The 27,134-nt window shown below is 42.9% G+C and overlaps 1 protein-coding gene across 1 annotated transcript; it reads right to left on the reverse strand.

The window, feature by feature from the left end:
* Nucleotides 1–729: 729 nt before the first annotated feature.
* On the reverse strand, nt 730–27,134 carry LOC125450324 (procathepsin L-like). The gene is made up of 8 exons (XM_059638451.1): nt 27,022–27,134; nt 21,539–21,680; nt 19,252–19,374; nt 17,990–18,196; nt 11,737–11,952; nt 10,462–10,624; nt 5,143–5,245; nt 730–1,127 (listed from the first exon to the last, which is right to left on the reverse strand). The coding sequence occupies exons 2-8, from the start codon at nt 21,668–21,670 to the stop codon at nt 986–988; spliced, it is 1,086 nt and encodes a 361-aa protein (XP_059494434.1). The 5' UTR covers nt 21,671–21,680; nt 27,022–27,134; the 3' UTR covers nt 730–985.

Genomic DNA, 27,134 nt, shown 5'->3' on the forward strand with positions numbered 1-27,134 from the left:
GAGTAAGGGGATCAAGGATTACAGGGAGAAGGCAGGAGAATGGGTTCAGAAAAATATCAGCCATTATCAATGGGTGGAGTACACCTAATGAGCTGAACAGTCTAATTCTGCTCCTTTATCTCATGGTCTTATCATTTTGGTCAAACGTTTAGCAAGGAGTTTGACTAGATTTTTAAAAATTTCATCTTTCCTGTGTATCCATAAAGATTATGTGAGTAAGATGCTTTTGAATTCTTTGGTTTTAATGAACACTCAGTGGATTTCAGATACAGGGGAATTTCAATTTCTCGTGCAGGGAGTCAGCTGGACTGAATCCTGCTACATGAGTCCAATCCAAAAACTCTTTGACTGTCTGAACATCTGAGTCTTATTTCTGCATGCCATTAACTCAGAAATGATGGTATTTTGTCGTTTGTAAACTGCTCAGTTTTCCTGCTGTTCTGTGCCATGTTGTTTCCTGCCAATCACTGAATGAAATTACATATTAGCCCTTAGGGACAGTGTCAGTCTACAGTCTGATCACATTAAACTCTGTTTCCAGGAGGTCTCCCAGGTAAACCTTATTTACCTCCACAACCCCATTGCACTTCTACACTCATTGCACTGGTGTTAGAAAGAAGTTCTGAGCATTTGTCCACATGATTTTAGGATGTTAAATTTCAAAGGAAAAAAGATAATTCATGAATCAAAAAACAACATTTGTTCTTTGGAATAAACAGACTCTCAAAGTGATTGCTGGCAGTATTTAATATATCGCTCAGCAGCAGCTGTACATGCAGGATATTGTCTCTCCACAAGCTGGAGAATGTAGACACTCAGATATTACTGTGGTTACATGCATCAAACACAGAATGATATTAACCTTGTATGTGAAGCTATAGAAATGTGCAGAAGCTGATATTATCCCACTTTTCAAATTGCAGCAGGCAGCTAAAGTAATGGCATCGAATGAGTCAACATCAGCAGAAATGGTTCCCTCTCTCTTTCAGGCTGAGTCAGAAGAAACTGCGATTTTACACATTCTCCTTTTCACTGTTGGATAGACTGCATAGTTGGCAATTCCACACAGATTTCCCTTATCCTTAGCGATTTTGATGTAACCTTCTTCACCCCATTCTGTCCCCCAACTGACAAACAAGAAAAGGAAATTGGCATTAACATTTCAAAGTTGTTTCAAAAGATAGTTGTGAAGAATTGATTTATCCTGGGAGCGGATTGAAATCTTTTGAGTCATTAGATTCAGTTCAAGTATGTTTTACCTGATTTGAGTCAGAGAGCTGAGTGGCACAAGACTACAGTAGTACAAGCTGCAAACCAGAAGCCAGGAGTTACATCATTGTGATATCTTACATAGGTTTTCAGTACCAACAGGGAGTGTGGATTCACTACAAGCTTCCAAATGGCATGAGGGGAGATCCTGTGAGGGGAGACATCTCAAACCGGAGCAGGTAGCTAGGGAATAAGTGGCACAGTGGTGAGCACTGCTGCTTCACAGCACCAGGGATCTGGGTTCAATCCCAGTCTTGGGTAATTGCCTTTGTGGAGTTTGTACATTCCCTCTGCATCTGTGGGTTTCCTCTGAGTGCTCAGGTTTCTGCCTGCCTGCAGTCCAAACATGTGCATGTTAGATGGTTTGGCCATGCTAAGTTGCCCATTGTGTCCAGGAATATGTGCAGGCAGTGGGCTAGCTATGGGAAATGCAGGGCTATAAGATAGTGGGGTGGGTCTGATTGGGATGCTCTTGGCGGGGGGTGGTTGGTGTGAATCTGATGGGCCAAATGGCCTGTGACCACACTGTAGGGATTTTATGAGGGAGATTAGTGGCTGTGGCCCGCTGTCCTTATAGAGGTGAAGAATTTCTGAAAGCTTTTACTAACAACATCCTGAGGTTGCCTGCCACAGGAGGCTGTCTGAGTGGTGGGTGAGTCGATAGTGGCTCTAGGTTCCCCAATCTCTGTCCATTCACATACACATATGTCCTGCACTGTAGGGTTACTCCACCCTAAAAACATTCCTCCAAATACTATCACCGCATTGAAATGTCACCAGATTATTGTACCACCCATTAAGCACTGATAATATCCACCTGAATGAACCATATTTTGTACATTTCCTATCTCCACTCAGATTTTTTCCCCTTTGAAGAATAGGATGAAAGTGTGCAAAGGATTTGCAGATTTATTATGAACTGTTGGCAATAAAGTATCTGATGAATGTTCTTGACCAGCCAGTCCTGGGGTGAAGCTTGAACTTGGAGGTTTTTGTTCAGATATGGCAGGAGGGAGCCTTCCTACTGAACCACAAGACCACCTACTTGAAACATTCCACCATCCGATCCAGCCACCACCTTCTCCAATTAAAACTGAAAGAACTGCAGATGCTTTAAATCATGAAAAAAAAAACAGAAAGTGCTGGAAAGCTTAGCCGGTTTGGCAGGATTTGTGAAGAAAAAAATCATAGTTAATGTTTCGGTTCCAGTGACCCTTCCTTGGAACTGGGCCTGAACCGTGAACTGATGTTTTCTTCACAAATGTTGTCAAACCCACTGAGCTTTTCCAGCACCTTCTGTGTGTTTTTTTAATCTACCTCCTCCAACCATGATATTATCCCAGGCAGCTCTACCATTAAGCCTTCACATCCAGATAAACACAATGTTTCATGTTGATTAAACATATCCACAGTCTGCAGCACAGAGACAGGAAATTCACTCTGTGCCAGTGTTTTTTCTTCACATACATGTCCTCCCTGTCCCCTTGCTCTAACCCTGTCAACACCTCCTTCCGTTCCTTCACCCTGCTGTGTTTATCCAACTTCCTCTTCAATGTATCTATGTCATTCAGCTCAACCACTTTTCATGGTAACAGTTTCCCCATTAACACACCCCTCTGGGTAAGGAGATTTCTCCTGAGGTTCTGATTGGATTCATTAATGATTATCTTATACTCAGAAGTAGCAGTTGCTCAAAACTCTGAGCTGGATAGTTGCATTTGTCGAGAGACAGAGAATCAATGAACAGTTCTGGCTCTTGTCCATCTCTGAGAACTGGGAAAAGTTCGAAATGTGATCGGTTTTGAGCAAGGAGTGGGAGGGATGAGGTCAAAGTGGTACAGGTGGAAGACAGGAGGGACTGAATGACAGAAATGGACAAAGGGAATCGAGATGGAGCAAGAAAAGAAAGCAGAAGTGTACCTGGCTGAAAGAAAAATATTCAAACAGTGAAACAAATGGAAAGAAAATGTGGACAACAGTTTTCATCACTTTCAGTGAAATGCCATCACAAAATTCATATTCTCCTTCCCTTTAGCATTTCCAAGGGACTATTCCCTCTGTGATTCCCTGGTCTACTTTTCAGTCACCCTGAACTCTCCATCACTTTGTATGACACCGTTCCTTGTAAATACAAGAGATATCACACCAACCCTTATGCTCTCTCCTCCTTATCCGAGGTCCACATCATATCTCCTCAAAGTGAAAGTGATTAACATGTATTTTTAATCTAATTGATCTCCATTCCAAATGTGGTTACCTGTACAATGGGGGGATCAAATGCAGATCAGGTGATTGCTTTCTGAGTAGCTCAGTCTGCCCACTGCAAGTGCCCCCTGTTCACCCATTTTACTTCACCTTTCTCTGACACTGACATCTCTGCCTCTGGCCTGTGCGAGGTTCCAGAAAAGTTCAACATAAGTTTGAGGAACTGCACTTCAGCTTTTGATCAGGCAATGTAAGCTTTCTGTACTGAATGTTGAGTTCAACAATTTCAAACTATAAATTCTACTCCCATTTTATTTCCTTGTTTCATATTTATTTCCTTTAGATAGCCATACATTTATTCTAGACACATCTTTAGTTCCTCTTGCTTTTCCTGTTGCATTAGCTTCAGAAAATAGTATTTTCTGTCATTGATAACAAAGTGTGGAGCTGGATGAACACAACAGGCCAAGCAACATCTCAGGAGCACAAAAACTGACGTTTTGGGCCTCGACCCTTCATCAGAAATGGGGGAGGGAGAGAGGGTTTTGAAATAAGTAGGGAGAGAGGGGGAGGCGGATCAAAGATGAATAGAGGAGAAGATAGGTAGAGATGAGACAGACAAGTTAAAGAGGTGAGGATTGAGCCAGTAGAGGTGAGTGTACGTAGGGGGGTAGGGAAGGGATAGTTCAGTCTGGGGAGGACGGACAGGTCAAGGGGGTGGGATGAGGTTAGAAGGTAGGAAATGGGGGTGAGGCTTGAAGTGGGAGGAGGGGATAGGTGAGAGGAAGAACAGGTTAGGGAGGCGGGGACGAGCTGGGCTGGTTTTGGGATGCAGGAGAGGGAGGGGAGATTTTGAAGCCTGTGAAGTCCACATTGATACCCTTGGGCTGCAGGGTTCCCAAGCGGAATATGAGTTGCTGTTTCTGCAACCTTCGGGTGACATCATTGTGGCACTGCAGGAGGCCCATGATGGACATGTCGTCTCAGGAATGGGAGAGGGACTTGAAATGGTTCGTTACTGGGAGGTGCAATTTTTTTATTGCGAACTGAGCATAGGTGTTCTGCAAAGCGGTCCCCAAGCCTCCGTTTTATTTCCCCTGTCTTTCATACTCTTTTTCTTTTGTTCTGTCCCACTCACTCCTTGTTCAAAACTGTTGCATATTTAACTTCCTCCAGTTCTGGTGAAAGTTGTCAGACCTGAAACATTAACTCCTTTTCTCTTTCCTTTTAGATCCCGCTGAAGTTTTGCCAATGTTTTCTGCTTTCTGTTTTCTGTTTTTATTTCACATTCCCAGCCCCCACAGTATTCTGCTTTGCCACTATTTTAATGGCTCCTATTTCAAAGGCCCCACAAATGGAAATATTTTCACTCCACCTATTTTATCAAACGTTTCATTATCTTAAACTCCTCTATCAAGTTACTGCTTTGCTTTTTTTATTCCTGAAGAACAAAGCTCCTCTCTGTTTGACATTTTCTGATAAACATATTCTTTCGGTTCTAGCGTCGCTCTTGTGAATTTTTATGCACCTTCTTCAGTGCCTTGGGACAGCAGTGGGAATTTTCGCGAATGTTTCCCTCCCTAGCCCGGAAACACCAGGGATAAATCCAGTGCTCTTGTCACTGCCCCAGCTCTGATTAGCAGTTTGTTGTTTCTACATCGTACATACCTGTTCTTAACCAGCCAATAGTTCATTCCACGCTCCCTTCCATACCCAACCAAGAGCACTGCATGGCCGCGGCGTTGGGTGCAACTTGGATCAGCGTAAACTCCTGTAAGGAGACACTCACCTTTAATGTAATGTAATTGTCAAATATATAATCATAATTTCCTTCCTGTGCTTATTGATGTGTTTTACATTCAAATTGTCTTCTGGTCTATAATGCTGTTTGCAAAACGTTCTCCTCTGATGTTACTCTGTCTCACTTTTACTAATGTTTCCCAGTGTCCTCACCTGTGCCACCCACATCTCCTCTGGAACACATGGCCTTTTACTGTGCTTCTCTCATTGCCATCCTCTTGACCCTGCAGCACCAATTCACACCTAATTCCCTTTCACAGACTTTCTCTTTTCTTCTTTTCCCAATGCCTTCCCTCCCAGCACTCATTTGCTTTGCATTTACTTGACCACAGCCAGGGTGAGGGTCTAGGTCTGGGTGGGAAGCTGTTTTGAGGGTCAATGTGCACCCAATGTGTTGAATCCCCTGGTTTTGATGACTCTATGATTCTAAACGCTTCAGTAGTAAAACTTACCTTTGATAGGTTATATTATTCAGAGCTGATTCTGGCACCATGATATTGACCTCCTTGAGAATCCTCTGGGTCATACTGTGTGAGGACATAGTGGAGGGTGATGGATGTGAAGTTCCGTCAATAAAACTATCTTCTCCTTCTGATAGTCATCAGCTCATGTACTTCACACAGACATCACATTGGCTGGAGACTCCCTGCTTTGCCTCATTTCAGAAGAGTATGCAGACAAAGAGAGCAATTGCATCTACTTCAGTGAGCCCAGCAATATCCAGAGGGTGAGGAGTAGGAGCTTGTGAAGACCTCACATCTATAGGTCTTGCCTGACAGGACAAGCACTGCTCCAGACTATTCTCACTCCAATCTGAGAACTGCCTGAGCAGGGCTTGCCCTCATGAGGAGTTGGATGGCTATCTCAGCCTGGCTGATGTCAGGGCCACAGCTACCCTGATGTTTTTAGACAGCTGGCCACTTCAGGAAGCAGCTGAGGATATCTCTTCATGCTGAGCACATACATACATTCCAGATGTAGCTTTCCTTTTATTCATTCATGGGAGGAGGGCCCTCACTAGTTGAGCCAGCATTTATTGCTCATCCCGAATTGCTCAGAGGGAAGTTTGGAGTCATGTGAAGACCAGACCAACAATCAACATTGGATTCACAGTCATCGTTTGACTCTTAATTCCAGATTTTTATTTAATTCAAATTCCACCATCTGCCATGGCAGGATTTGAACCTGGATCCCCAGAACATAGAACATAGAACAATACAGCGCAGAACAGGCCCTTCGGCCCTCGATGTTGCGCCGACCTGTGAACTAATCTAAGCCCCTCCACCTACACTATTCCATCATCATCCATATGCTTATCCAAGGACTGTTTAAATGCCCCTAATGTGGCTGAGTTAACTACACTGGCAGGCAGGGTGTTCCACGCCCTTCCCACTCTCTGAGTAAAGAACCTGCCTCTGACATCTGTCTTAAAGCTATCACAGGACATTACCTCGGCCTCTGGATCTACAGCCTAGTGATAATACCACTAAACCATCACCTCCCCAATGTGATGACGATTTCCATAAATTGCAACTGCTCATGAAGAAGGGTCTAGACCCAAAACGTCAGCCTTCCTGCTCCTCTGATGCTGCTTGGCCTGCTGTGTTCATCCAGCTCTACGGCTTGTTATCTCAAATTCTTCAGCATCAGCAGTTCCTAGTATCTCTACTCATAATCTCCCCCGTCCCTGTCTTGAGGAGAGGCAAGGAATGTGGGCAGTGTTGGGGCCACCTCTGCAGGTTTGCCCTCGGTTCAGGCTGCCATCTACTGAAGCCGCAATGTTTTGGGTGTATATTGTTACCAACTTATTGAGGTTTTCAACAGAAAAGGGCACTCACTCTATCCATACTGCATAACAAGCAGGGACAAAGCTGGAGGTATCCAGCCATGATTCTTGTACCTTAGGGAACTCACAGGTTCCTGTATTATTCTATGATTCTCAGGCAATGCAGGGTTGTTTGCTGGGAGATAAGGGGAAACCCCCATCCCGTCCTTCAAACATGGCTGATGACACTTGTCGGAAAACCTCAGACTATCAAAGAACAAAGAAACTTTGCTTCCTACATTTCCACCAGGGTCATAGTGGAATAGACCATTGATTTAAGACAAGGTTCTGACGCTTGGCCAGTCTGGTGTGGGTCTTGCAGAATAGCCCAGTGAAAATGGGCCACGTCACAGTGGCATGTTTCACAACAGGAACTAACGAAAGGGGAATGTCTTGGATATAGATGAAACCAGGCATTAACAGCAGCGATGAAAGGAGGTGATGGTCTCGTGGTATTATCACTGGACTGTAAATCTGGAAACCCAGATAATGTTCTGGGAGCCTGGGTTCAAGTCCCATCATGGCAGTAGGTGGAATTTGAATTTAATAAATATCTGGAGCTAAGAATCTATTGATGACCTGGGTGTATATTAGAACATAGAACATAGAACAGTACCACAGAACAGGCCCTTCAGCCCACAATGTTGTGCCGACCATTGATCCTCATGTGTGCACCCTCAAATTTCTGTGACCATATGCATGTCCAGCAGTCTCTTAAATGACCCCAATGACCTTGCTTCCACAACTGCTGCTGGCAACGCATTCCATACTCTCACAACTCTCCGTGCAAAGAACCCGCCTCTGACATCCCCTCTATACTTTCCACCAAACAGCTTAAAACTATGATCCCTCGTGCTAGCCATTTCTGCCCTGGGAAATAGTCTCTGGCTATCAACTCTATCTGTGCCTCTCATTATCTTGTATACCTCAGTTAGGTCCCCTCTCCTCCTCCTTTTCTCCAATGAAAAGAGACCGAGCTCAGTCAACCTCTCTTCATAAGATAAGCCCTCCAGTCCAGGCAGCATCCTGGTAAACCTCCTCTGAACCCTCTCCAAAGCATCCACATCTTTCCTATATTACGGCGACCAGAACTGGATGCAGTATTCCAAGTGCGGTCTAACCAAAGCTTTATAAAGCTGCAACAAGATCTCACGACTCCTAAACTCAATCCCCCTGTTAATGAAAGCCAAAACACCATATGCTTTCTTAACAACCCTGTCCACTTGGGTGGCCATTTTAAGGGATCTATGTATCTGCACACCAAGATCCCTCTGTTCCTCCACACTGCCAAGAATCCTATCCTTAATCCTGTACTCAGCTCTCAAATTCGACCTTCCAAAATGCATCACCTCGCATTTATCCAGGTTGAACTCCATCTGCCACCTCTCAGCCCATCTCTGCATCCTGTCAATGTCCCGCTGCAGCCTACAACAGCCCTCTATACTGTCAACGACACCTCCGACCTTTGTGTCGTCTACAAACTTGCTGACCCATCCTTCAATCCCCTCATCCAAGTCATTAATAAAAATTACAAACAGTAGAGGCCCAAGGACAGAGCCCTGTGGAACCCCACTCACCACTGACTTCCAGGCAGAACATTTTCCTTCTACTACCACTCGCTGTCTTCTGTTGGCCAGCCAATTCTGTATCCAAGCAGCTAAGTTCCCCTGTATCCCATTCCTCCTGACCTTCTGAATGAGCCTACCATGGGGAACCTTATCAAATGCTTAACTGAAGTCCATGTACACCACATCCACAGCTCGACCCTCATCAACTTTTCTAGTCACATCCTCAAAAAACTCGATAAGGTTTGTGAGGCTTGACCTACCCCTCACAAAGCCGTGTTGACTGTATTTGATCAAGCCATGCTCCTCCAGATGGTCATAAATCCTATCTCTCAGAATCCTTTCTAACACCTTGCAGACGACAGACGTGAGACTTACTGGTCTGTAATTGCCGGGGATTTCCCTATTTCCTTTCTTGAACCATTCTAGGAAACCTAACCAGATAAATAGAAAGCGGGACATAACACCAGCGCTTCGTCGGAGGCTCACTGATGATGTTACCTACAATGGTGATGAAACGTCTGAAAACTAACCTTCCAGCTCAGCGAGCAAACTCACATCCAGGGAAAAAGCCATCTGGTTCACTGATGTCATTTAGGGAAGGAAACTGTCATCCTTATCTGATATGGCCTACATGTGACTCCAAACCCACAGCAATGTGATTGCTTCTTAACTGCTCTTTAGGCAATTAAGGATGGGCAATAAATGCTACCTAGCTAGTGACAATAAAGGAAGTGAGGGCATTGACCAGTAAAGCTTTCCAAGAGAGCACAACTCAACCCACGCTGCACAGAGCATGCACAAATTGAAACCTGTTTCCAGGATGAATGAACTGTTTGGACTTTGTTACATTGTTTAAAGATTCTGTTGACAATCAATCTGGGCAGCAATCTCTGCTTAGTGCATGCAATATGGGGATATTGAGCTTTTTTGACAGTCATTGGCATTTTTAAAATATATGCAATGCCATCCATCTGATTGTATGTGTCATGCACTTGTGTGATTCTTGTGTGATTCTGAGGGCAGTCCATTCTATTCCCTTTGAGCATAGAGAAGGATGCAGAGTGGCATTGCCAGGATAGAGTCCTCCCCATGGTGCAGGGGAACCACATCTCAGCTGTAGCATTGACTGTGACAGCTACCTGCTCTCTCTGCCTTCTCAATGTCTGCCTGGAGGGCCCCCTACTTCACTTAAGAAAGGGCACCTCGCTTCTCGTGTTCACCTCCTGTACTAAGGTCCCCATTGCTGTCTCAGAGACCCTTGGGGCTGCTGCCTCGCCTGTTGCTCCATTTTCATTTCCCCTTCTGATCAGAGTCTCTTCTTGAGTTCAAGCCCCTGTCCCTTGAAGGGGGACAGGATTGACTTTCAGTCATGTGGACTGCTTTAAGTGGTGCCAACCTCACACTTGGGCTCAGTGCCAAGGTGTGCCTTCACTCAGCAGCACATCACTGAGCTGCACCTCACAGTCAGTTACGTTAGTGACAGCGCAAAATTTCTGAGCTGCTTGCACCATTGCAAAAAGGAGTGGGTAAATTTCCCATTGCCATTCCTGAGCACAGTTTCCAATCTGACTGAAATGGTTTCTGACAGCACTAGGCTGCCTGTAGCATGGGGGAGGAGGGAAACATGAATAAGGGGACGAGCTTTACAGTTCCCCTTATACACATCGAGACAGCATTAACACCAACAAACAACTTGACAGGGAATGTGTGCATATGTTTGACATTGAAAACATTTTATGTGGAATCTGTAGATTGTCCATTTAATATACCTTATCCACACAGTCTATTTCTTACCTTGTTTATAGAAGTGGAAGGTCTTTGGACGAGCATTAAGCGAAACAGCGATTGGTCCAATTTTTCTCGAAGCCCTCGCTAAACAACGTTCTCCTCTTGGTATGTTTCTGTATCTGGCGACTTTGGCAACAATATTACTTTTCTGAAACTTGCAGGATCCTTGCTAATTGTTAAAAGGAAATATTGAAAGTTAATGTTCAAGAATAGCTTGCCAAAGTTCTACCGACAAGTTTTCAGCCTCAGACACTCACAATGATGCGGTGTTTTGCTCATCAAAATATTTAAATGAAAATGTGCTGCATAATCCGGCTTCCATATTTACTGATGTTATTGTCCATTAAACAGACATTACTGACTGTCTCCACTGACTTCATGAGACAGACAGAGTGAATGAAGATGAGGCAAGACCTTTCTTTTGGAACATCATATCCGATGATGGCCATGCACCTGCCTCCAAGTTTCATAACCCAGAAGTAACTATTGAAGCGTCTCCCTCTTCCAAACTAGAGGCAAGGTTTGGGCCAGTGTCTCACCCATTTACCTTTCTGAGAATGTAGTTTGCTTCCAGAAAAAAAAACAGGGTGGAATTTAATGCACTGCCATGTGCTGAATTTGCAGTGGGAGATGCAGTAGCTAATTGGACATGAGGGTGACAAGCAATTGGCCATACCCTGAACAAGTCTGTGATGGTCACTCTCTGAATGGTCTGCTTAATCTGCCAGCAATTGAGGCTCTGAGATCAGCAATGGTTGACCACTTGAACGTCTCCCCCAGCTGCTTTTGACATAAACCCATATAGAGAGCACAACAAGAAAGTTGCTGTGATGCCACTTTCTCGCTCCAGAAGAGGGTCCTTATTTTATAGAGGGACCTGGTATTGGGAAATAGGAATTACTGACAGCCTCCCACATGTCAATCATCCACATTGTACACCCTGGGACCTTTTTCCTGCCACCACTCACCCTCTTGTCTTTTCTTTGGCAATCACACAAGACCAGGAGGTTTTCAGTGGAGATTCAGGATGTCATTACAGGATAAGGGAGAAGTAAGAGAGAGAGCTGGACCTGTCCTGAATGCTGATATTTTCTCAGCCTACCTCAAGCTACCAATGCAGTGGCACTGACAGAAACCTGGGAGCAGATTCTCAGCGAAGGATTGATCCAGAGTAGGATGTCAGCTGTCATTTGATCAGTGCTGGGTTACACTGTCTAACACCATGAATGCCATAAATATGTTGTACCTGGTGAATTGGAAACAGATTGTAAAGTGATTTACCTGTGCTGTGTATGGATAAGTTTTTTCCGACTCAATGCCGTTTCTTCTCACATATTGAAAGGCCAACTTTTTATATCCACCTCTGCATCCATGGCTCGTTGTGTCACAATCAAGCAAGTTCTGCTCACTCAGAGAAATCAGTCTTCCACAAACCTTTGCCCATTGTCCTTCAATGGCACCAGTCGCACTGAAAGCCCAGCAAGAGCCACAGGGCCCCTGGTAATGACACAAATACAATTGCAGTAAGACATGCTGATGTAAAAATAAAATCCTTTCATCCATCATCAACTGGAGCTCAGATTAACATCAACGATGTTCATTAATTTTCTTCATGTGTTTCCCAGGCTTTGTGCAAAACACCATAGAGTGCGAGGGCCAGAGTGATGGGATTTACGACTGCCATTGGATTTCCACGTGTATATCAGGGCAGCTGCGCATATGTGAGGCTGGGAGCTCCCTGAGATCAGTCTGTAGCATTTTATGACCTGTTGGAAATGCACTCCCTTAATGTGTTGCTGGACTCTGATCATGAATGAATCATTCAGGTATTTCCTCATTTCCTGGGAGCACTAGTGATTCTTAAATTACTACTCACTCTTGGGTGATCATGTTCACATTATCGATTTTTTCAGAAATACATTGGTTTCATTAACATCTTTGAGGGAAGGAAATCTGATATCCTTACCTCTTCCAGGCCATACATGACTCCAGACATATAATGTGGTTGACCCTTAACTGCCCTCCGAAATGCCCCGGCAAGTTCCTCATTTCCAGGTGCAATTAGACATGGCAATACATAATGGCTCATCTAGTGATATCTCCATCTCACGAATGAAATTAACAAAAACAGCCTGATGGAGAAACCAATGGGAGTGGCCTGCATGTGACTCCATGAGAGCAAGGTCAATGGCACAGTTTCAGGAAATGGTTGACAAGAAGGAATTGACTAGTTTAAGCTTCCACACTAGATACTTTGAAAAGGAGCACAAAAAGTATCAGAAAGGCACACAGCAAGGAAGAAAACACTTTCTAGCTGATGGGCATTCACCAAGTTAAAGGTCTCCCATACAATGGAAAGGGGGTAACAAGACAGTGCAACTTCTTCTGCCAAGAGTATCTGAGAAATAAAAGATCCACCAATGGAGAAATGAACCACAGATCAAAACCAGTGCTCTCAGCACTGATACTAAAGATCTAGCATTCTTGAGAATTCAAACAGAGTGCATATGATGACTTCAGCTTGTACAAGGGGGCATAGCTACAAATTGAGGGGTGATAGATTTAAGACGGATGTCAGAGGCAGGTTCTTTACTCAGAGAGTGGTAAGGTCATGGAACGCCCTGCCTGCCAATGTAGTTAACTCAGCCGCATTAGGGGCATTTAAACAGTCCTTGGATAAGCATATGGATGATGATGATGGGATAGTGTAGGGGGAGGGGCTTAGATTAGTTCACAGGTCGGCGCAACATCGAGGGCCGAAGGACCTGTCCTGTGTGTATTGTTCTATGTTCTATGATCTATGTTCTGAAAGAGTTTTTGAAAAGTCTGGACCCCATGAAGTGATGAAGCCAGAGTTCTTGGGCACCGGTAAAGGAAATACCATCATGTACCTGATTGTTTAATTGTCAATCATAGGAAAATGTTGCACATGTTAATGGTACTGAAAGAGTTACTGTTCACCTTAAATTTGATTGTACCCATTCCACTGATGCTACATTGCTGTGTGTATGTGGAGAGGAGTTTTATCCTAGCTTTCAGAAGGAGCAGGGATATCTGCACCAGCTCCTGAGGTGTTGGTAATTATGCCTGAGCAGACATAATAGTACTCGTTGCTGACATGATTTAAGCCTTCGTGCTGCCTGAGAAAAGTGCCTCTTCTGGCAGATGTGGCAAATACCACAAGGTTTTGGGAATGGTCATTTGGAAATTGCTGCTGCACTGAAAGCCCCAACCAATCAGAGGTGATGGCACGCTGGTATACAGTTACTGTGAGTTGTCCTGACAGTCCTCAGCATGTAATTGGGATCTCATTAATTCAAACAGCTTCAGCAGACATGGGCAAGGAAGGCTCCTACTGATTAATACCTGCTGGACTAAACTCATTTGATGAATCAAGGATCATCCACATTGAACATCATTTGGAAGAAACATTTCAGCTGGCAATGGCACACTATATATTTTGGGTGGGGACGTCAATGCCCATCATCAAGAGTGGCTCAGTAGTGCCTCTAATATAACAAGGTGTAGAGCTGGATGGACACAGCAGGCCAAGCAGCATCAGTGGAGCAGGAAAGCTGATGTTTCAGGTGTGGACTCTTCTTCTGATGTGTGACAGACCTGGGCAAGGCTTGAAGGATGTCACTGCAAGACTAGGTCTATGGCAGGAAACCAAAAGGGACAAACTAATTGACCTCATCCTCACTAATCTATCAGTTACAGATATACCTGTCCATGATAATACTGATAGGGCTAACTATTGTATCAACTTTGTGGAGGCCCAGAGCCATCTACGTGAATGCTATGCTTGAATCAATTTGATTCACTCTGTTTGATAAAAGAAGCAGCTGAAGGCAATGAAAAGTGCAAAGAATCTGAGAATGTTCTAGCAATACTGCTGAAAACATGGACTCCAGACCTTGTCCCATAGCCATGGCATTCCAATACAACGTTAACACTGACATCAAACTAACAATATGAACAATAGTCCAGGTATGTCTGATCCAATTCTAAAAAAATTGGATAAATATAACCCACCAATCACTAGCCTGCAAGTATACTCAGGATCATCAGTAAAGTGATGGAAGGTGTCAGTAACAGTGCTATCAAGCATCACCTGCTCAGCAATAACCTGCTCAGTGACGCCCAGTTTGGGTTCTCCCAGGACCACTCAGCTCCTGGCCTCATTACAGCCTTGGTTCAAACATGGAAAAAAGAGCTGAACCTCAGAGGTGAGGTGAGAGTGACTGCCTTTGACTTCAAGGCCACATTTGACTGAGGGGGGCAGCAAGAGGTCCTCATAAAACTGGAATCAATGGGAACCAGGGGAAAACATCTCCATTGGTTAGAACCAGACCTGGCAAAAATAAAGTGGTTCTGATTGTTACAAGTTAATAATCTCAGTCTCAGGAAAGGTCTGCAGGAACTCCTATCAAACAGAGTGAATCAAATTACAGGAGTAATGTTCTAGATCTAGCCATCTCCTATCCTCAGGTCAGAAATGGGGACGTTTGCTGATGTTTATACATTCACAGCTCTTCAGACGCTGAAGCAGTCTTTCTGCATACACATCAAAATGTGATCAAGTTCTCGGCTTGGGTTGATAGGTAGCAAGTTATATTTGCACCACAAATGTGTCAACTAACAGGACCGCATCTAAACATTGCCTCTTGACAATTTTATCAAGAATTTCCCTCAGTTCTGGGATTGACATTGAGCAGAAACTGCCCTGCACCAGCTTAAGAAACACTGTTGCTGCAAGGGCAGGTAAGAGGCAGAGAATTCTGTGACAAACGACTCATCTACTGATTCCCCAAAGCCCATCCACCAACTACAAATCTCAATTCAGTTGTATGAAGGAAAATTCTCCACTTGCTTCAAATGGTGCAGTTCCAACAACACTTAAAAAATTCAATGCTATCCAGGACAGGTTGGTTGGTACCCCATCTAACATCATCAATTTTCACTCCCTCTACCACAAGTAGCAGCAGAGTTAATTATCTGCACAATGCCCTGCAAAAAGTCACAATTCTCTGAATGACACCTTCCAAACCCACAAAACATACCACCTGAAATGACAAGAGCAACAGGTGCATTGGAGCACAAAGACTTGCAAAACCCCCACTTGGCTACACATTATTCTGACTTGGAACAGTATCACCATTCCTTCACTGTTGCTTAGTCAAATCCTGCGACTCCCTTCCCCACGGAGCATAGTGTGACCCAAGTACTGCAGTATTTCGAGAAGGCAAACTCACCAACACATTCTCAATGGCAAATGGCAATGGGACACAAGTTCTGGCCTATGGAGTCACAGAGAAGTACAGCCTGGAAACAGACCCTTCTGACCAACCAATCTATGCCTCCCATAATCCCAAACTAAACTATTGCCACATGCATGTGCTTGGCCCATATCCACTCAAACCTTTTCTATTCATGTACTAATCCAACGTCTTTTAAAAGTTGTAATTGTACCCACATCCACCACTTCCTGTGGAAGTTCATTTCCACACATGAACCGCCCTCCATATCAAAACATTGACCCTCATGTTGTTTTTTTCAATCTGTCTCCTGTCACCTTAAAAAATGTGTTCCCTAGTCATGAAATCCCACCTCCTGCAGAAAAGACAAATGCCATTTACTTTATCTACACCTTTTACTATTTTATAAACTCTTATAAGGTTGCTTCTCAACCTCCTATGCTCCAGTGACTAAATTCCCAGCCGATCCAGCCTTTCTTTACAAAGCAAACCACCCATACTTGGCAACATCATGGTAAATTTCTTCTAAACCCTCTCCAGCTTAATATCATCCCTCCTATAAGTGGGCAACCTGAACTGGACACAATATTCCAGAAGCAGCCTTAACAATATCCAAAGAAAATTTAAAATAAATGGCAGTGAGTTCAAAAAGAAGACAAGCTCTGATGAAGTGTGCTGTGAACAATGGAGAAGACAAATTAGAGCATGTGTGAGGCTGTTGCTAAGCTCACTGATCAAAGAGAAAGGGGAGCTTTACCTAATCTCTGACTCAGGAAGGCGCTGGTGTGTTCTGCCTTCAGCACCAACAGCCTTCAGCCCAACAACTTATTACGAAGTTGGGTAGAATACTGGTGGATTGGGAGGCAAGAAGTTAGGATTTGGTGTTTGTAAAATGCTGGGGAGGAAACATGGTGTTGTCCCTTGAAATGATGGTGTGCTTTTTCTGTGCTGAAAGATTTACAATGGAGGTTTATGAGCAGCAGCTTGAAAGCTTGCAAGTACACAGAGAGCAGCTGAATTAAAATATTTGTATAGAAAGGCAGAAATTAGCAGGCCAAGCAGCAGTTTTTAGCAAGACAACAAGCTTTTGAATGTAGCGAATCAATTTGAACCAGGCACTTAGATATCAAAAAACAATTAAATTTAAATCTGCTGGTTTTGACAACATGGGCCCAATCCCTTTGTAAGAAATATTGATATGTCATTGAGCGTATAAGAGAAGAGGACAACTGGACAAAGCCCAAAGCTAACTTACATCTGTCAGAGCTAACAGTCCTCAGCTTTCAAGAGAGAGTCATTGGGTCTCACAGTTCCTCTATTTCTTAGAGAAAGCACTATCTAAATGGCAATGATACCCATGGCACAACTAGTTAACATTCCTAACAGCAGAATCAATAAAGAAGACATTTCTGATAGAAGAGTTGACAAAGGCGGAACAGAAGACACATAACCTATCTGTAATTTCAAGAGACTAAACTATTTTTTCATATAAATGGGACTTATATTTATTGCAACAGCATACTATTTGAATCTGGTTTTATTTGGGAATAGTTAGTAGTGAAAGGGAGTTTATTCGGTTCATTAATAGATTTTTAACTTGCTCACTGTTAGAGTTGGATAAATAAATTGTTCCTTGTTGGTTGTAAAGTGAGTGCCAAGAATTTATTTTATCTCACCACTAGAAGTTGCTGAAGGGCAAGTTACACCACTTTTTACAAACCTTTGACAGGTTGTAGGATGGGGTGTTCCTTTTTGGGCGTTTCAGCTGCAGTTCTCAGAAAGGAGCTAATCTTTATAACACACTGTAAATGAACTGAAAATTGTAACAAATCTTGCAAAGTGTCAGATTGTCTTTCCTTGCACTTCTGTTATCTCTGCTCAGGATGCCAGTCTGGTGTTTACCCATACTTTTGGTTTCAACCAATCTTCAACTTAAAGTAGTACCATGTTCCCAGTTTAATATTGTCCTTGTTCTTTTAATTCCACTTTGATCACTGTCCTGTTTGATTTCAAATTAGAAATTCTTCAACCCGCTCTATATTTCATTAGCGTTGTCACTGTGTACTATAGCTGTGACTGTAATTTCAGATGAGGGCAACAACCCCATTGATCAGATGGAAGGTCAGGTTTGACTCTGCATCCACTGGACCTGGAAATAGGATCTGAAAATGGAAATTAACCTTGCTTACCAGTTGAGCTCATGATAACTTCAAGATTTTTTTCAGACTGAGCTTTCACAAGTAATTAATAACGGAAGAATTCCTGCTGATTGTTACCTGACTTTTCACTTGAGTAACCAAACCCTTTTTACGCCAGTCGACAACTCTGAGTTTCAGATCATCATCGCCTTCTTCAATTTCATTAGATTCAAGATCGTCAACATCTTCATTAAAATCATCTCCTTCATCAACATGTTCTTCAGTTGAGTTATCAGCTTCAGCTTGGAAGAATCCATTCATGATTTCATTAAACTCTTCAGTGGTCTAATGATCAAACACAATGACACTCACTGATGAAATGATTAACTTTTGAATGGACATTGCTCTGGACAAAGATCAATAACCTCACAGAGATACGTTGTCACCTGTTCACGGGGTTTAACTAACCGAGAGATCAAAGCTGCTCTGGCACTCCACTCTAATAGGCACCATGCTGTAGTGACTTCTAAAACTTTTTGCTGCATTTTTCATGCTGAAGTACAGATAGCAATAAATTTCTGTTCTATTCTGCTCTGTTCACTACTACTGCCTCAAATAAAGAAATGGAGAAAAGTTTGGTGAGTCAGTTTCTTCACAGTTCAATGTAAACTTGAATAGAGGGCCTGAAGGTGATAAAACATTGATCTGGACTATTGTGCAAATGTTCAAGATGGCAGCAGCGATTATAAGTATGCCTCACTTTGAAATAATTTGAGGAGACGATAATTAAAATGCTACAAAGCACTTTCATTACGAGGGAAATGGGTTAAATCTCCCCCATGATGGTTGACTTTATCAATGTTTAACCAAGCTGTCTGGATAAACAGCATCTCACATTCCACCATCAACATTGCCACAAACTCCTGGTCACTGCTAAAGCAGTAGGTCTGCAATTGGCCTCAGGACCTTTGAATCTAAGAGGAGAAAGTTGGACAGTGTTCCTACTTCTGATCACTCTGAGAAGTAGTGTTACACAAGTATCAGTTTTCACTGTAGCGGGTGAGGGCCAGGGGAAGATCCATGCAGCTGGTGTGTTGAGTACTGTCAACACTGTCGTCTTGAATTTGGTGGTGAACCTGTCCATTATCTGCTTTATATTTGGAAAGAACTGCAGATATATGAACAATGCCCCAGCCCATGGAACTACCTGTTTGACAGAAGCAGGCAGAATGTAATGGGACGTAAAATGGAAAGGAGAACCTATCTTGCCTGAAATATATATTGGTAAGGGAGATTGAATTCTTGGTTGAAATGAAGTTTTATGATAACGCTGTTCATTTAGTAACAGCACCACAAAATTCAGCATCTAGTAGAGCCCAGATGATACATTTTGTACACACCAGATCTCCATACTCATTCATTCCCACAGTGAATGTGTGTTTCCCCATCGAGTACTCCAGGTTATGTTGTTCAATGTATCTCATGTTGTCCTCCCATACCATTCTCTTGTAGTTCTCTTCATCCTGAATAAAGACGTTAGATTAATGAGGTGTCTGTATCTTTCACTAAATAAAATAAAACGATAGCCTTATAAATCCCTGCATGAAACCTGAACTAACAACTTTCAGTTAGGTTTTAATTATTCGATCCATATCGGAGAAGTTGCACAATTCTCCTTACTCCCGCACACAAAGCAGAATCCGTTTGATCTTCCAGTCTGAGAGAGTGAAGTGGAAAGTGTAGCTGGAATAAAGAGCTGGAAAAGATCAACATCTTTAATCATGAACAAATCATTTGAGGGTGAGCAGAAGAAAGTTAGACCGTGGAGGATGAATGTTACATTTCACAAGTTAGACTTTATCTCCTTTATTTCATTAATCATGCAGATGTGTTCAGATTGGTGTGTACAATGACAATGTCAATGTGAGCATATAATTTAGGCCATTGGGCCCCTTGAGTCTGTTCTGTACTATTAATAAGATCATGGCTGATCCGATTACTCTACGCATTCCCATCAAACTCTGAATTATGAACATTAATATATTAAAATCAAAATATTACATTGAATGCATGGTTCAATAACTACAATTTTTTTTAAAGCTGGTCTGAACTTTCTAAAGGTGTTGTTACTGATTGCGTAGTAATTTCACCAAAGGTCCAATGGAATCCCAGTAAGCTGAGTTATTGAGGGCAGAACCTTGCATTAGGTACTCTCAATCTAGTAGCGGGCACAGAGATGGGAGTTACTTCAGTTCAGAGGTGCTCGGCATTATTTCCATGGTCACACGGTTCTCTGCTCAACACACATGCATCTGGAAGAAGAACGGTAAATCCCATGAGGAAGGTGGGTAGGGACTTTTAACCCTTGCTGTGACAGTGTGAGGTCTGGCTGGGCACCAGACATAAACCAGAATTAAAGGGCAGCCAGACAGATTTTTACTCACTGCGAGCAAGGATGATCAGTCAGACTGTGTCAGTCACCCCATACCCTTTGAGACGTATTAAACATGGCAGAATGTGACACAGCAGTTTATTGATGACTCACTGGAGAGTTGTCTGCCGGGAACCTGGGAAGGACAAGGATGGATGTTCCCAAGGGATGGTGGTAGGTAGCCCTCCCTTCAGGCTAAACCGGCCTAAACTGCCAGAGTCACAGTGAGAGTGACTGTCTATCTGTTGTATATAAGAATATGGCTGCATTACAGGTTGGGGATGAACTGTGTCCTGTGCACCAGAAGGACAAATAACACCATCTATTGATTACAAATTGACAATCATTGGGGTATCACTCTGTCAAACCATGCTTTTGCAGAGCGATTCAGATATAAGAGGATCCCATGCAAACCTCAGGAACAGATGGGATATGTGCACTGAATGGTTGACAATTACTTTACTCTGGCCAAGCTCTTTCAGTTTCTGAACAGTGGTCCTCCTTACCCAGTGATTGCCTTTCCCATATTCCCACCTTCACTTCATTATGCCCTGGGCAAGGAAAACTTATTTCCTACAACCTGGCCTTTTAATGATAAGCAAAAACATGAAATAGGTTTGCTGATGCCTGCCATTGGCACATTCCACCACATTTTAATTCGGGTAAGTGAATGACAGGTTCACTGCACCATGAGGGTTCAGGATTTTGGCCTCTTGCTCATTTAACCCCCCTTTCAACTTCCATTCTGTCTCCTCTGGGATATGAAGGTTATACCCTAAGTCCCTGATGTTTCACTGTGAGTTTGGTCAATCTTCTACTGAAGTTAGAGGGTGGGAGAACCCATGAACACCAATGCATTTTCAATTTCAGTGCATATATCCATTCCAACTGCTTCTCCCACTTTATCTCCAAATAAGAATTGTCAATAATTTGTTATAACAAGGTATAGAGCTGGATGAACACAGCAGGCCAAGCAGCATCACAGGAGCAGGAAAGCTGACATTTTGGGTCTGAACCCTCCTTCAGAAAGGGTCTTTTCTGAAGAATGGTCCAGACCCGAAACATCAGCTGTCCTGTTCCTCTGATGCTGCTTGGCCTGCTGTGTTCATCCAGCTCTACACCTTGTTATCTCAGATTCTCCAGCATCTTCAGTTCCTACTATCTCTCAATAATTTGTGAAATGTGTGGAATCCCACCCTTTCAGAGTGAGCTGATTGTGAGAAATAGATACTTGCTGGAGAAAGTTACCCTTTTACCTCGGTGTACTGCTTTTCATGTTGTGATTTCCAGTTTTCCCAGTCTTCATCCAGTCTGGAATCAAACGTGTGGCCTGAGGTTACAGCCAGAATACATACCATCACAAAGCCCAGAAACAGAGAGAATTTCATGATGGACAATCTAATGGAAGAAAACCTTTGTTGTTAGTGGACAACATTTAGAGATTATATAGAGATTGGAATCATTCAGAAATGATGTAGCTATTGTTCTGCAAAAACTACAAAGTGAGCAAACAGTATCCTGGTTATATATTCTTCATTTGCCCTCCACTTTCATCTTAATAGCTTTATGTTGTATTTATTGCAAAGTCACCATGAGCTTCTGTAGTTCAGTGTATTTCCAGAAACACAGACTACTCTCAGATACTTGCATGTCAACTCACTGAAAACATTAAAATTTGACAATGCATTGTCAAAAAAATTAATCAATGCATTGTGATAAAAGGTGTACTGTTATGAGAATTAGATTTTGTGATTTAGTTTTCAAAATAGAAGCAGATGGACATAGGTTGGTTCTGTGAAGATACTTTTTATATCAGTTCAGAAAGAAATTTAAACTGTGTCCTCTGTGTATAACTGAGCATGTGATTCACTCAAGAGCCTGAGAGAACCTCTGTCTTGTTATTGGCTAAAATCATTTATACTGTTAAGCTGATGACAAAATGCAAGGTCTCAATTCAGAAGAATCAAGCTTGGAGTGTGGGGAAACAAGTCACCTCAGCAAAAGTGGTTTCCAATATGTGAAGAATCCATGTTGTCGGAATTAGAATTAGAATAAGGCTCATGGCCACATGAGCGCAGTAAAACATTTAAAATTTACAGAAGATATATCCAAAGTGAAAAAGAATTTTAGAGTTTGAGGCTCTCAGAATTGAAAAAGGTTCCTGCCAACAGAGAGCAAGAGTAGTCTTAAGATTTAATCTCTGCAGTGTAGATAGAGGCTACTTGGTCTATTGGTCTACACTGTTGTCTAAAGAGCATTCCACCCTATCCTTGTAAACTCATATTTCATACAGTTAACCCAAAGAGCTCCGCACACTGTGTGGCAACTTAATGAGGCCATTTCACCTAACCTGCGCATCTCTGGACTGTGGAAGGTAACTGGAACATCTGGCAGAATCCCACATAGACAGTCACCCAAAGCTGAAATTAGCCCCCAGTCCTGTGTGGCTGCAGTGCCAGGCACCATGCGACCATGCCAGCCCAGACCACCCATTACATAGTTAAAAGTGAAGAAGAAGGTTTAGCTTACAGGAGGACACAGATGGTTTAGTCAGTTTGACTGTTTGACTGATTGATTTATGGCAGCAGTGTTTATGATTATGTTAAGGTCAACTTTGAAGGGCATTGACACTCACATGTGTATCATATGGAGCTGTGCTAGTCTCTGCTGCCATCTGGGAGGAACATGACCTCATGGGAGCACACCCTTCTGCTGGACTTCTGAGTCAGCACTCAGCAAGTCCACAATGTCTCAGCAATAAAGGATTGGTTGAGTTAATTAATGCAGAATTCCCATATATTCCCGCATAACTCTATTCTGAAGCTTTGTCCAGGAAATTGAGCAGGAGGTAATTGAAGCATGGCATTTTCATATTTTATTGAAAAGGAAAGAAACATAAAGGGCACATGTCACAAAGTCAACATTCCTTTAAAACGAGAAGTACCTCATTGACTCATGGGTCTGAGTGTGCAGACATCTTAATCCAGAGATCTAGGATCATAAAATCCCTACAGTATGGAATCAGGTTATTTGGCTCATTCTCACTCAAATTTAGTTGCTGTTTGGTTCACTTGGGCCTCTCTGTTTTGCCTAACTACCGTTTTCACTTCTTCAACATGAACATCATTTTGTTGTCTCTCTCAGCATCTGTATCAGATTCCACTTCTTTCTTGTCTGAGGAGATCAATGGGTGGCCCAATTTCCCCTCTGCTACGTTATCCCCTGTCATTGAGCTCAGTTCCGCAGGGCAAGCACATGAGCACTACTCTGGACATCCTGCCTAGTGAGTTCTGGCACGCTCCTAAGTGGTCCACATAACAGAAGATCATTTTCAATCAAATAGATTGTCTGTTCAATGACGTCTACAGAGCATTTACTTTTCTCATCCAAATCATGAATATATATTGCAAATAATTGTCACACCCCAGCTCTGATTCCTGTGGCATAGGTTGACAACCATCCCACTTATCCCTTCATAGTTAGTTAATCCTCTATTCATGTTAATGCGCTGTCACCAACATCATGGACTCTTATCTTATTAAGTAACCTGATGTGTGGTAACTTGTTAAATGCCCTCTGAAAATCCAAACCTATTGTATCAATTGTATCCCTTTATCTATCCTGCTTGTAACCTCCTCCAAAAATATATCAGGCATCATTTTGCTTCATGAACCCATGCTGACTCTGCTTGACCTTATTATATATTTCTAAATGCTCTGCATTTTCATCTTTTTATAGTAGACTCTTAACATTTTCCCAGTAACAGATGTTAAGCTGACTAACCGATAGTTCCTTGCTTTTTGCCTTGTTCCCTTTTCAAATAAAAATGTTACATTCACACTTTTCAAATCTCTGGGACTTTTCCAGAATCCAGGGGTTCCTGGAAGATTACTCCTGGTGCATCCACTGTCTCTGTAGCTACCTCCTTTTGTGTTCGAGGATGTATCCCATCAGGTCCAGGAACATTACCTATCTTCAGCCCCATCAGTTTGCCTGATACATTATCCCTCGTCATATTTACTGCATTTATTTCCTCACCTCCTTTTGTCCTTGAATATTTTGCAATTTTGGAATGATATCAGTGTCTTCTGCTGGAAAGACTTTTACAATGTATTTAAAAACAATCTCTGCCATTTCCTCATTCTTCATTATTATTTCCCCTGTTTCATTCTCTGAGGGCCTATGCGCTACAATGAACTGCCAGACATTGATTGCACATGAGGCATCTGATGGAAGGTACCTGACTGATAACCTCTGTGTGGCCATCCTCTGCAGTCACAAACATTGAATGCTTCATGCCCTTGTGGATGTGAGTTACCATTTAATAGACAATGGAACATACTCCAATGGAGTGCAGCAGATCAGTCATCTTTTTGCAACACTGGTTCCAGGTGCTGTTGAATCACCCAAAGGTGCTGACCTTTCCGGTGTATTTAGTCAATGCTCCCTTGGGATAGCCTCCTGCTGACATCGCCATGAAATGGAATAACCCTTAATTCCGAGGTTGGTTATCGAGAGAGCACTGAGGAATGGAGTCACTTTGCCTCTGGTCTTAGGCATGTGGGGATGCCAGATACAGGCTGGCTGATTCTTCAGGAGTGCACAATGAAGTACTAACTCTAGTACCTTCTGGGTGTAGCCCCTGGAAGTTGGAACCTGGAAAGTTCCAGCAAGAGGGCAGAACTTCCTTCAGAGCTGGTGATGGGATTTGGTGTTTTACTTGTGCACACACTGAGGTGAGCTGAGAAGACTGTAAGCTCATGAGCAGCCTGGCCTGCCCCTAGCAAAAGTTCCTCCCACTGTTAGAACTTACACCTCACATTTTCCTGAAAGTAAAGTACCTCCCATAACCACACAGCTCTCCCCCTGACCCACTTCTAATTCCAAGAACATGCCCTTATTCACCTTTTTTTAAAATTGGGTTACAAAGCTATCCTGCATAAATGATCAGAATGACATTCCTTCTCCACTTCACCAACCTCTTCTGACCAATTAATATTTCCATTGTTCAAACCTCTCTATGATTATTAGCCTAGATTTTTCATTCAATTCTCTTTATTTCATTAATTCCAAGGATGTGAACATCACCGCCCAGGGTCAGCATTTTGGTACATTCCCCAATTGTCTGTGATGAAAAGTCACATTCTTTAAACCACAACAGGCCATTAATTGTTGAGAAACTGTTTTACCCAGAGGCTGTTTAAAATGTGAAACTGACAGCCACAGGAAGAGTTGAGGTGAAGAGCAGAGATGGATTGTGGGTAAACTAGATAAGCAGATGGGGGCGCAGAGGAAGGGAAGGACAAGCTGATTGGGTGAGACAACAAGGGTTGGGAGAAGGCTGTTAGTGTCAAAGAGTCACAGAGATGTCAAGCACAGGAACAGACCCTTCAGCCAAACTCGTCCATGCTGACCAGATATCTTAAATTCATTTAGTTCCATTTGAGAGCATTTGGTCTATATCTAAAACTATTTATAGAACCATGCAAACACCTTTTAAAGGTTATAATTACCCATCTCCACCACCTCCTCTGGCAGCTCATTCTATACAGAAACCACCCTCTGTATCAAAACGTTACCCCTTAGACCTCTTCTAAATCTTTCCACTGCCCTCGGGAGAAAACCTTAACTGTTCACCCTATCCATGCCACCAATGATTTTGTAAATGTCTATAAAGTTATCCCCAGCCTCCAACGCTCCAGGGAACATAGCCCGAGCTTATTCAGCCTCTCTCTGTAGCTCAAACCCACCAATCCTGGCAACATCCTTGCAATTTTATCTGTACACTTTCAAGTTTCACAACATCTTTCCTCTAGCATGGAGATCAAATTTGAATGCAGCATCCCAAAAGTGGCCTAACAGCCACAACATGACATTCCAACTCCTCAATGTAGTGACTCATAAAGGCAAATGTGCCAAAATGCATTTTTCACTAGCCTGCCTATCTGAAACTCCACTTTCAAGTAGCAATGCACCTGCACCCCAGGACTCTTTGCTCGACAGCACTCCCCAGGGCCCTACTATGAACAGTCTAAGCCCTGCCCTGATTAGCCTGACACATGGCTCATGTGGAGTATAAACACTAGCATGGACCTCAGAGGCTGAAAGGCCTGTGTCGGAGCTGTGAATGCATCATAATGATTTGTAGCTTTCACATCACCACATTCTCCTTCATGTAGACAGCAATAGAAGAATGAAGGAACAGGAGTAGGCCATTCAGCCCCTCAGGCCTTACAGTCACACATTAGGCTCTGAATTCCATGTTTTTACTGAATTCAATGAGTTTTGACATGCATGATCTTTCTGTCATGAATCCATGTTGGCTCTCCACGACTAAATGAAAATTTTCAAGGTATCAGTTACCCAATCCTTGTTGAGTATAACAGGCAAAGTAAGTGACCTTAGACCTTTGGTTAGTACTTGAAAATATGTCATTATCACAATAACAGACTTGTATGAAAGAAGGACAGGACTGGCCTCTGAACGTCCCTGGATTTCGATGTTTCAGGTGTGATAGAAAGGGAGGAAAAAGGGGTGGGGATTTGCATTACTGGTAGCGGAGTATCTCACAACATCTCTCACACAAGGGAGTATCTCACAAAATACTGACACTGAAGAATTTCTCTCCTGTTCAGTCCGGACATTCACACAGAACGAGCATTGAACACAAGCCATGCTTCGCAATTAACCAATGAAGACCAGAAAGAATGAGGCGGAAACCTCATTTCAGCAAACTTACCGTGGAGTGATCCCCTGAATGCGGATCCACCAAACACCAAATAGACTCCCGCATTATATAAACGGAATCTTCCAGGGTGCCCACTCATTCAGACATGTGGCAACCTCAGCGAT

The sequence above is a fragment of the Stegostoma tigrinum genome, chromosome 30, assembly GCF_030684315.1.
Source record: "Stegostoma tigrinum isolate sSteTig4 chromosome 30, sSteTig4.hap1, whole genome shotgun sequence".
Classification (NCBI taxonomy): Eukaryota; Metazoa; Chordata; class Chondrichthyes; order Orectolobiformes; family Stegostomatidae; genus Stegostoma; species Stegostoma tigrinum.

Excerpts from the sequence above, each read along its gene's own strand:
- LOC125450324 (XM_059638451.1), bottom strand. The coding sequence starts at position 21,670 with ATGAAATTCTCTCTGTTTCTGGGCTTTGTGATGGTATGTATTCTGGCT. Across the intron at positions 18,197-19,251 it reads TGAATGAGTATGGAGATCTG|ACCACTGAAGAGTTTAATGA; the intron begins GTGTGTACAAAA and ends TTTGATCATTAG. Across the intron at positions 11,953-17,989 it reads TTACTCAAGTGAAAAGTCAG|GGGCCCTGTGGCTCTTGCTG; the intron begins GTAACAATCAGC and ends TGTCATTACCAG.